At 35.4% G+C, this 12274-nt stretch overlaps 1 protein-coding gene across 1 annotated transcript in view; it reads left to right on the top strand.

Moving 5' to 3' along the window:
- Positions 1-12274, top strand: part of Dock1 (dedicator of cytokinesis 1) — a 523445-nt gene that overhangs the window by 303070 nt on the left and 208101 nt on the right. The window contains exon 30 of the mRNA XM_033761232.1: positions 12132-12233. Within this exon, the coding sequence (XP_033617123.1) occupies positions 12132-12233 (102 nt within the window). The remainder of the gene's footprint in view (positions 1-12131; positions 12234-12274) is intronic.

The raw sequence follows: 12274 nt of genomic DNA, 5'->3' as shown, positions 1-12274 counted from the left end.
CAATCTTCTAGAGAATTTTGTAAATTCAATTACCAAAATATACTTACCAAATTCAATGATTCTCTCTCTCTCTCTCTCTCTCTCTCTCTCTCTTTCTCTCTCTCACACACACACACACACACACATATGCATGTCAGTAGAAATCAAATTAACAAAAGCCACTTAAGTAAGATCCATATGATGAAACCACAAAATATTCCTGAATGTACTAGAAATAGACTTGAACAAATAGAAAAACAGTTTATGTGTCTAAGTGGGAAAGCTGCTATTGTAAACCTCCTCAATTAATTTAGAAATTCAATGAGCTTTCAGTGTAAATCCCGGTGGGATTTGTTTCTCTCAAAATGTGGTTCTGTAGTTCATGTGAAAGAATAAATTGATATAAATACTCAAGAAAAATATGAAAAGCAAGACCAGTGAGGTAAGGTTTGTGATACTCAAGAGCAAAACAATTTGAAAGCTACAATATTTAAAGTATTAATTAAATTGAAACTAATCCATTTCTTTATGTGCAAGAAAGAATCCCCTGAAATATAAATGTTAATTGCTCATGGCTTATAGGAAATTGTGATTTGAAATTTTCACACACACACACACACACACACACACACACACACGCGCGCGCGCGCGCGCATGCACGTGCATATGTATAGCTAAATTTAAGGCTATACAATGAAATACAACCTTTGTAATTCTAAACGTTAGCCAATATGTCCATTTATGGAACTACAACCATCAAATATAAGATGTAAAATATTTCCATGCCTCTAAAAATATTTTTAATTTTCTGTCATTGGTGTCCACTCTTTTGTCACTTACTTTGCCTTTTCCAGAATGTCATTGAGTGGATTTGTGTAGTAAATGGCCTCTTTCACATAGCACAGAACATTTTGAGTTGATCTGTTTATCCATTTTTATTGCTGAGTAATATTCCATCATGTGGATATGCCACAGTTTGTATGTTTACTAGAAAGTAAACATGGGAAGGTGTCCAGTGTTTGACAGTTACAATACAAGTAAAACTGCTACAAATACTTGTTTGCAGATTTTGGTATGGACATGAGCTTTCATTTCTCTTGTGTAAATACCTAGGTAGGATGGTGGGTCACATGAAGTGGCCAAATTGTGTTCCAGAATGGCTTTACCAGTTTTCCTTCAGACTAGCAATATAAGAGAGTTTTAGTTATTATTTCTTCTGTTCAAATGTTTTTTCAACTTTCATCCAATTTTGTATGGATAATAACAGTAGCTCAATGTGATTTAAATTTGTAGTTTCCTTTTTTCACTGAACATATTTTCATTTGTGTCTTTGACATTTGTATTTCTGTTTCGGTGAAATGTCTCTTTAGGTTTTTTTGCTGATTTTTTGATTGCTTTAAAATTGATTTTGAAAATTCTTTATTCTGAAGACAAACCTTTACTCAGATTTTTTTTTTTAAAATAAACATCTTCAATTCTTTGGTTAGTCTTTATAGTTTCTTTTAAAGCTAAAATTATTTGATTTTGATAAAAGTCAATTTTTCTTTTTTCTTTTTTTACATATATTTTTGTTTTCTAAAATATATGCGTAAACCCAGGTTACAGAGGTTTTCTTTGAAAAGTATCATTGTTTCAAGTTTTGCATTTAGGGATTTGATAGCATTTTTCAGTTAATTTTTGTAAGGGTAGAAGGCAGTGATGGTGAATCCTTTAGCGCTTTCTATGATACAAACAGCTTGCATTACTGGTATACTGTGTGAATCAACCCTCCCTCCCTCTCTCTACTTTTGTCCTTCCCTTGCATTTCTGTGTCACCTCATTTATCGGCAAGACTATAATTCAACATTGATTTTTTGTAGCACCTTTGTTGAACGCCAGTTAACCATTTGTACATGGTCCATGTTTTAATCTATGTGTCTGTTCTTTCCACTGCCATACTTTCTTGCTATCTGAAGTTTTATAATTTTAAAATCAAGCAGTGTGTGACCTTTGAATTTGTTCAAAGTTGCCTTGAGTATTTTTTTCCATATATACTTTAGAATCAGATTGTTAATTTTTGCATAGGTCCCTGCTACCATTTTGAAATTAGATCTATTGGCATCTTAAGGATACTAAGTCTTCTAAGCTATGAGCATAGTGTACTTTTCTACTTTTTATGGTCTTACTCGACATTGTAAACAAAGTTTTAGTAACTTTTTTATATTTTACCACCATCACCACCACTACCACCACCATTATTGTAGCCCATATTCACTTCTGCAGCCAGATACCATGCTACCATCCTTAAATATTACCCAATTTAAACTTCTCAAGAATCTCAAATTTTGGATCAGTATTTCAGTTTTATAGGTGAAGGAACTGAAACTTAGTAAGGTTGCACAGCCATTCTTGGTCAAGAGTTGATTCCAACTGTGCCCTGAGGTTTTTAGTCTTCACTTTTAGACTAATGTTCTAATATGTGCTTACATAATTTTTAACATAGAGCAAAACATTTTTTGAGGATGAAAGAAGCAAGAGTAACATTGGAAATCCATAGTTGGTAATGAAAAGAGACATTTGTACTCTTAACCATTTGTAGAGTCTTTGTTAAGATCAGAATATACCCATGTAGTGAATGGCCCAATTCTATTAACCATTTTTACTTTAAAAATATGCATATGAGACTTTATATGGAAAAAACTAGTCCGCTTAATTATCTTTGGCCTCTCAAACATGTTAGTATGTGAATATTCCTATTTAAATGTTTTCACTGTAGCCCTCTGCTCAAGTGTGAGTAAAGATATCCAAATTATTGCTCATAGTTCTGTAATTATATTCAGTACTACTTCTTTGGATTGGAAAATCCTTTCTCTCATATTCCTTTGGCAATCTGTAGTCACTCCTCTTTATAATATTTGTAAGACTGTATCTTAATTAATTGTTGTCATGTCTGTTTTCTCACTAGACTGGGGGTAGACATTGTTTTCCCAAGTTTTTAAAAATTTTTCATGGACAGAAATGTTAAAAAATATTCCAGTAAAGCCTGCATAGACTCACAGCCTGTTCATATTGTACTATGTTAGAAAGAAAACCTCTGGACCAAAAATTGATGACTTGACACCCTGGAAAACCATCCCTAAAGGTTTTACATATCTCTCAAGAGGAATTCTGCTATATTAATTCACAATGATATTGATACTTATGAAAAGCAATAGTTATTCTCTAATATGATGTGGTATTTACTCTTATGAAAATTTCCCATTGAGTTTGTTTTTAAGGAATTCAGACCATTGATATTTTCCACTGTGTCTGTTCCTTTCCTCGTGATTGAACATTTTTGTCTAAAAATACTACCAAAGCAATAATGTGTAGTTGGCATTCCATCTCATCAGGAGGCCATGGCTGCAGTTAGGAAGAATCTTGGGGTGATACTTTCAAATGGACTAAATGTCTTGGTTCCCATAGAACTTTCACTTAATGATCTTCCTTTGAGGATCATTGCCTGGATCCACATTCCTCTAGGTGTGGAAACTTAAATTTCTAATTATCTCCATCCTCTGTGTTTCTTAGCTCGCAGATTCAATAGGGAAGGTTTTCAGTTTTACTTCTCAGCTCCACCCATATCTTGCATGTGTATCTATACAGACTCAGAGTTTGTTTGCATGTTTCCCCTCATCCAGTGTGTTATATTTATTTGCTCTCGTTATTCATTTTACACTCATATTGTTCCAGCTACCCTGCACATGGCCAGGTAAGCCTTAAGTCTTCTCCTTTTTCCTGTCATAGCCCTGCTAGTCTTGAAGACAGTCATGGACCTAGATACCTTTGTAATTATCTAAGTGTGATTCTTTTTTCATTCATATATAGGCTGATCCCCAGGAAGCCAGTGCTTTCAACAGCATACACTCGATCCTGCTCTGTCCTATTTAAATCTCACCTTTTTACCTTGTCCTTTCTATTTCTTATGATACCTTGTATCAGGATTCTGAGGAACGTTCCGTTTTGTGAGAGCTGTGCTGAGGAAAAACAAGATGGGCGTGCGGCACCTGTGGGAACTGTGTCTGCTGTTAATGCTTTCTTTTACACATCTGCTAGACAGGCACATTGTTTCTTGGTTTCCTGAAAACTGAGTCATGTTCCATCAAGGAGGTTATTTTGAAAACAAAGGTCAATGCAATTATTGCCATGTTCACCTTGGCATTATACACAGTTTTAAGCAAAAAAGCTGTTGGTGATGTATTGTGATGTGTAGTATTTGAGCATATAACCCTATCCTACCTGTTGATATAGTATGTGTAAATAAAACACTTGTAAAAAATACCTCATAGAAGATTGTCTGTGGTTGTTTATATAACAGTCTCATATTTCAAAATATATATCCTCCCTGTGATTCATTGATTCATTTTAACAACACTTGGTACGTGACATTATCTCTCCTTACTACATCATCCAGGCAATGTGAAATTCAATTTAAAGACAATATCCTTTTATGACATATACATTGCATTTCCCCTAAGAATTTTACCTTAAATGTAAGTATGATGGCAGTAGTGTCCTTTTATATATGAAAGTCCATTATAAAAGCAAGTAGGCTTATTGATCCTCTCTTCAATAGTAGGAGTTTATTAAGATGAAATGACTCTTGTTTCTGTTACATTGAGTTTACCGATAAATGTCATACGATAAGATTTGGAAATCTTACGCTGTCTGAGGCTCTAATGTAACTTGACTTATTGGGTTTATAAAAATAAATCATAAATTGTTTTGCTTTACTCTCTTATGTTACCATCAAAAGAATTACATTAAGAAGTTATATATAACATATATCTAACTCATTGTACCATTTAGTACAATTTTTATATTTTTATCCTGTATTATGAATGTGAATAAAATGCTTAACTTATTACGTTGAATAAGCAGCAAATAATCATTATGGATATCTTAATATCCAAGTACTCTCTTTTGGTATATGTCTTATAAATGTCTTCCTACAGTTACTCCCATTGTAAAATTGAAATTGACTTTGCTTTTTAAATAAGATTTTGTTCCTTATAAGATTTGGAATCATATTAGATATTAGTTCTCTATGAATTCAGCCAAACAATCAATTTAGATTTAATACATGTTTAATTTTGTTGGTACTAGTTAAAAACAACTAATGACATTAAAATAGTTTATTAATTGTACTATTTTCAGTTTTGCGTAGTTTCTTTTTCCAAACATTCCTTACACTATAGTTCTTTATAAAATAAGGAAATCACACAATTGTAAGAAGTAAATGACTGAAAATTAACCATGAGGTCTTGAATGAAGACATCACGGGAATGAAATTACAATCCCTATTACTGTGGCCTGTATATCTGGGAAAGTTCAAGTCATGTGAGAAAACACTCATTTTTCCCTTTTTAAAATGAATTTCAGTCTTATTGTTAGCACCCAATTAAGCCTTTTTATTGTATCTTATGCTTAATCAAATATTTAATTAAAAATACGAAGCTCCTTAGTAAGGCACAGTAATAACTTGAGAATTTTAATGTGTGTAGCAGGGCACAATATCTTCTCTGTCTTCTTTTCATAGCTTTGTTCTTTCTGTATTTTTGATGGCTATAGACATTCCTTCCTTCACTCAATCCTAGCAGGGTTTTGAGTTAGCTTTGAAGAAATTCCACATGATTTAAAAACAACTAAGTGAAGGAATTAAAACAAAAAGAGGAGATACTGTATTTTTATTTAAACAAATGTAAAATAAAGGAACAACAATCTTAATGAGATTAGAGAATTTGAAAGCAGTTTTCCAAGTATATCATTTCTGCTTTAAATCTGAGTAACACATCATATGCTTTAGAAAGCCAAATAGTTCAACTTGCCTTACAAGCAGCTATTCCCTGTGCTTTCTTCTCCATTCTCAATTGCCAATTCACAGTGGCAAACCCTCCCACCTCCATAGTGTTTTATTCCTGGTCCTCTAATTCCTCACAACATTGTATCTTTGTCAATCTGGCTGTCAGTGGCTGGATATGCGTGCATTTTTAGTAAAATGAAAATGTAGCATTTAATTAACCAATTTTATTTTTTACATCTCAACAGTTTTTGATATATAAAATATACCATTTCATTGTTTTTAGCACATTCACGTAGTTGTTTTACCACAGTCAGTGTTAGAATGTTTTTGTCACCCCTAAGGAAAACCTGTTCCTGCTCTCAATTACTCTTTATTTCTCTCCACATCTCTAGTTCCAGGCAGTTAACTTGCTTTCTGTCTTTACCTATTCTGGACATTACTTAGAACTGCATATAGTAGGTGGTTTTTTGTGACTGGCTTATGAGTTTATGCTAAGAAATCAGCTGCAATTTTGGTAGTGATTTTCTCTAATCTATAGATCGATCTAGAATGGTGTAGTCTTAACAATATTAACTTTTCTACTTCATGAACATGGGATATTTTCCCATTTAAGACTTCTTTGATTTAATGATAATACTAACTATAATCATTATGCAAGTCTGACACTTATGAAGTATTTCATTTTCTAGAATTCTCTTGTTTTTACTTGCATTTCCTCTCAGTTCCCCAGTCTTGGTGAATTGATGTGGTTTGTTGTTGGTTTTTTTAATTCTTTATTGTCATTTTGATGTGAGGAATCAATGATGAATTTATAGTTTGAAATTCTTATTAATTTGTTATATGAGAGTTCCACTTACTATATTTTGGCTGACTTTGGAGGAATTTGGGGAGCCTAATTTATAACATTTTGAGACTTAGTGGTTTTTGGAATTTTTGTTTTTGCCTTCTAAATCTCCTCATAAAAAATAAAGTATATACACATTTACCAATAGATTTTCATTTAGGAAACAGAAAGCCTTTGTGTTCCACAGGCCTTTTAACTTACCAGTACCAAGAACTTATCCATATCACTTTATTTCATGTTACTTTACTTTTAAATGCAAGATCGACTCTCAGTTACATTACCTTTTCTTACATTTTATTCTCATTATGCTGGTTTACAGTATTGATTCTTTGGCTTGAATACCTCCCGCCAAAAAAGACAGTCATTCAGAATTCACTAAGGTACATACGCAACTTCCCACCCTCATCTCAGTTTTTCTCTAGAGTTGTTTAGTAACACATTAAAAATGTCACTGGACAATTACTTTTTCTTTAATTTTAAGTGATGATTATGAAGTAGATTTATTTTCATTAGTATATTTGAAATTTAAACATCTAAGTGAGAATTCCCTTCAAGGTACGCTTGTCTTGGTGATAGAGAACACAGTTAAAATTTTACCAAGGCCCAGCTGTGAATCAGCTAGTTATTATTGTCCTTTTATTCTATGTCAGTGCCTGTCTTCCCCACTCATTGCTCCTGGTTGTCTGTTGCTGCCATAGCTTTTGTGGTTCGCAGGTCTGCCCAAGGATTCTGTATATTTTTTCAACCTAGGCAACTATTAACATTTCCACCTTTGCCATGTGTCGTATGTGACAGACACACACACTGCTTGGCATGCAGGAACTGGGATTGAGAGTATCAACATGTATCTGGTTGATGCGATTACCAGGCATTTTCATACCTTAATTTCCAGTTTTGTGACTAAGTCCATTTTGCTTACACCTTCAGGATTCTTCAAGACTAGGAATTAAAACTCTTGAATTTTCCCCTGTGTTCTGTGCATTCATCCTTAGACAGCATCCATAGCTGACAAAGACACTGTTTGAAAGCTGTGTCTCTTCTTGTTTCTGTTCTCCAGTCTGTCTTTTTTTTAACCTGTTCTTTTTGTGTCCTGAAGCAGTATATTACACCAAACTTGCCTGACACAACCTGTTCCTTGCTGCACCACCAGGGACCCCTTTCACCTGTTCCCAGTTCTTCCTCTCATCTACCTACCTGCAGTTCTATATTCTGTTCTACCTGTGATCAGTTCTGTCTGTTCTTCTTTTTATCTGTTTTCTGTTCTGCCTGTGTTTCCTTCCAACTTTCCACCCTTCTGGTATGCTGGGACTCAGTCAGATTTAAAAGCTGGGGTACTGAGAGAAGTTTGAAAAGGGGCTCATGGGATGGGGGTTCAGATGAGGTCTCAAGGAGTGATGTAAGGCAAGATCCACGTCTGCATGATGATGGGCCCTGAAAGATTTTTAAGGATAAAAGAATAGGAAATGAATGGCCGAAGGGCAGGGAAAGTTGGAACCTCCCTAGAGATGAGGTCTTTTGTTTTGCAGGACTGGTTTTTAAAGCATTTATATGTTTTCTGCTTGTAAAAGTAATCTAGCCATTTTCTTTCACCTCTTATTATAATCTGGACTGTTTTTTAATCCCCCCTAGTCATTTTGTTTTTGTTTATTTGTTCCTATGCTATTTATGCTTTATATGACTGAAATGCTCATGCATAATTTTCTCCATTTTTTTCTTCAAGTGCTTTTGCATGTTATTATAACGTGTCATATTTCTTGGTTAATGTTTGATATTTGTACACTATTTCATCATAACACTATGGTAGGATTGCTTCCTTTAACAAATAAAACTATAGTACTCTCAGTTCACTTTGAACTACAAGCAAACTACAAATATTTTGGTAGTATATGTATATCCCATGCAATATTTCCACTGCACTGTTTGGGACATACTTATTTTTTCTTGTTTACCTGAGGTGAAAAATTGAAGTGGACATTCCTGTATTTTATCTTGCAATCCTCCAAAATACCATATTCCTTACATATTTCTTGCTTTGGATGCTTACATATTTTCAGTGATGCAGTAGACATTTTGAGACATAAAATTTCCTATTTTGAATTACTTTTTTAGGTGGGTTGTTAGAAGTAGAATTACCGAGGAGATGAGTTGTTTTTTTTTTCCCTAAGACTTTTCAAACCTATCACCAAATCACTTCTAAAAAGGTTATAGCAATTTATGTTCTCACCAACAGCGTAGAAGAGTCCTCATTCCCTGTACCCTTTCTAACATTATCATCACTTAAATAGTTATTTGCTATATTGGCAGGCAAATAATGATATATCATTTTCTGCTTTGACTACTAATGAGGTTCACATTTTTTGTTTTTGTTGTTGTTTATTAGGTATTCAGTGTCCCTGGTTTTGAAATTTTCCGCAAAAGTATCCTCTTTTCTGCCCCTGATTTGCATTGCTTTGAAGTCATAGAAATGAGCCTTATTTTTTTAAATTATTTTTGTTCAGAGTTTGGGGTTGAAGCCCAGTCCCCAGGCTCAAGTTCTGAGACGAACTTTGCAAAATGGCTTGCCACCAGCCTACCTGTCAGCCTACCCAATGTTTAAAAATAAAAGTTTCATGTGATTCCCAAATGCATTTAAAATGAATCAATTAAAACATAGACTGTAGTAATTTTCTTCTGAGCCTGCAGAATTAATTTTTTACAGTTCTCTCCCATTTTTGTTCCTAGTGAATGACTGGTTGAAAATATGACATCTATAAATCCTACTGTGTCCACCCTTATAAACCCACTACCACATAGTGCAGGGTTCTGCTGTCTTCATGGTTTAGTACTTCCCCCATAAAACTTCCAGTTCCCCAAGTATGATACTCCAATCTCAAAGGACAGGAAGAGAATGGGGAGGATTTCTCTGAATTTCAGCAGGCCCATTCACCTTTTTCTTAGTGGAGTCCCAAGGTCCAACTTGGAAAAAAGCTGAAATAGCAAGACTGGCTTCTTCTAAGAAAATAAAGAAAAGTACAAATTTCTTTTGGCCCATTTCCTTAGGTTAAGTAAAGAGGACACGTGCTTTGCCTGGCAGCAGTCCTCTTAACTCATAGTGATGGCCTGTCCTTTGCCCTTGCTTGGCCTGCTCTAATTAGTCCTCATTGTTGTTAAATAAGGGGCCATTTCACTGCTTTCTCAGTGACATTCTTGTCTAGCAAGACGACTTCTCAGCTGGTCATTTACTTATTCCCTGGACTTAACACTGTGGATAGTCCTGTGTTTTCTTTTTTTTTTTTCATTTTTATTTTCATTTTTCAGTTTCTCTACTCTTTGCCTCGCATGAATTTTTCAGTAGTGCATGGCAATCTGTTCTCTAAATCCATGTTACCTGTTCACGTACCTGGCCTGACCCTGGATGCCAGAGCTTTTCGCATCTGTGTTACTTGGTGCTTATGCCCTCAGCATTCTCGAGATCCCTCAGGAGTCTTTATTTTCTGTTTTCAATTTGATGTTTCAAGTTAAGCACAGTGCTATATTGCTTCTGGATTATAAGTAGCTGACTTGATGATTTCAATGATTCTAATGTGTAAGTCTTCATTGTTTAACTGCTTTGACTTGTCAAGTTTTGGAAATGCTCCTCATCTCACAGAGAAGAGATCAGCTGCATCAGGCAAGAATTCAGGGCCTAGTGTTAGATGCGCCTTTCTCTTGTATCCCCTTCCAACTTTCTCTGATGACTGCAAGATGGGAAAAAGGGAAGGTGCAGCTTGTGTTAGTCATCGCAGTCTTCTCAAACTTCTCAGAGAAAGAATTAAAATAGACATCTGGATAGGAGGGAAAGAAATTATGTCAGCCACTAAGTACCTGCCTTTTAGTCTTGAAGTGCTGGTTTCACACTCAGCTTTCCAAATTACTTAAAAGGTGAAACCTCTGTTGTATGGGAGAAGAATATTTTCTGTGGTTGAAAGAGGTTTTGATTCTCACAGCCTTAGCTCAGTGCCTGATCAGTTTGTAATGTTATTCAGGTGATTGTCCAAGAATGGAATCTCATGAGGAGAAGATGAGATACAAAGGCAGCTGCTCTTGAGTCTGGAGGGATGCCAAATATTGATGTATTTCAAAGGTTTATGCTTATAAGTAGACATTTTACCATTTTACTAATCACTCCTCCCATGCAAACCAATCAGTGTTTAGCTCTTTGCCCGAACATCACCAACTTAGAATCTAAATCTCAGCAATTACCATCATTCACAAAAAATATACATGTCTGGGAAAATGGAAAATACCATATTATCATTATTGTATGTTCAATCTGTGTAATATACCCTTTGAGGACTCACTTGGAAGCATGTATGTGTACTACACATGCAAAATGGATTGAAGAAAATACTGGATTTTACCATTTCACTGTAGAGTGTATATTCCAAATTAATACAAAAGACATTCAGGCATTCAAATATATTGCTGCAAAAAGTAGAGTTAGTAAAAGAATGCAATTTGGGAGCTCATTTACTGGGGGAAAAAATAGTGATGTGTCTCACACTACGTCTCATCCTGTAATTCTACCAGAGTTGTACTGGCTTAATAGGAGAAAATATATGTCCTATGTTTCTTAAAATGTCATTAACTTAGGGGTATATATTTAATAGGAAGAAGGGCTCTAGAATACCAGCCTTGGAAGTGAGAAATTGCAGTTAATGATGAGACGACAGTCACCAAAACAAATACTCTTCAGGGCACACAGACACATGCACACCCACAGCCACACACACACATACTGGCCACAACTGTGTGCTTGCCTGCTTTGGCTCCTTACTTTCTCCACATCTTGATTAGTTTGTGGGGTTTTTTTTCCCCGTACCTTCTTCCTTTTCCTTTCCAGTCAGCTCTGTCTGGTATAAGAAATTCCCATCTCTCACCTGACATTCCGAGGAGCCTCACCCCTGCCTCCATTCTTCTTCAGGAAGAGAATTGGACGATAACTCATTGTGGAGTCGGTGGTGATTGCCTCTAAATTGGTCATGGGGGACACAGGCAGATTTTGAGAAATAAAAGACTTCTCTTTGCCATGGCCCAAGAGGAGGGGCCGTGTACACAGTTTGCCTGATAATAAGGGAACAACTTTCTAAGTGAGCACAAAACATGAGTGGCTGTGATTTCAATCCTGTCTTTAGTTTTGTTGTACTTAACTAAATATTAGAGCTTATTTTTGTAGTCTAGACAGCCTTGTATCCATAATTCTTTAATGCATCTAAAGGGAAAGAAATATAGATTTCTACCCCCCACCATCACCACCAAAAAAAGAAAAAAACTCAAACACCTGGGGTTGAAAGTGAGCAGTGTCTTATGCTGCTCAGCCTTGAGCAAGGTATGGCAGAACCTGGGGCTCCGAGCCCAGGCCCCATCACCTCTTCTTGGTAGTGTAAGTGCCAGACCCACAGTTTATATCCACTTTTCTCCACAAGGATTCCTCTCTCCCATCTAATGCTATCTTTGGTGCATTTGCAGGGGAACTTTGTGGCTTGCATGACAGCTATTTTACGACAAATGGAAGATTACCACTATGCCCACTTGATCAAGACTTTTGGAAAAATGAGGACTGATGTCGTGGTGAGTCAGTCTCCTTTTATGCATTTCATGAACTACAGCTT

Source organism: Fukomys damarensis, unplaced genomic scaffold, assembly GCF_012274545.1.
Source record: "Fukomys damarensis isolate Sample0158 unplaced genomic scaffold, DMR_v1.0_HiC HiC_scaffold_8, whole genome shotgun sequence".
In the NCBI taxonomy this organism is placed as follows: Eukaryota; Metazoa; Chordata; class Mammalia; order Rodentia; family Bathyergidae; genus Fukomys; species Fukomys damarensis.
This window is presented reverse-complemented; position numbering and strand designations above follow the sequence as displayed.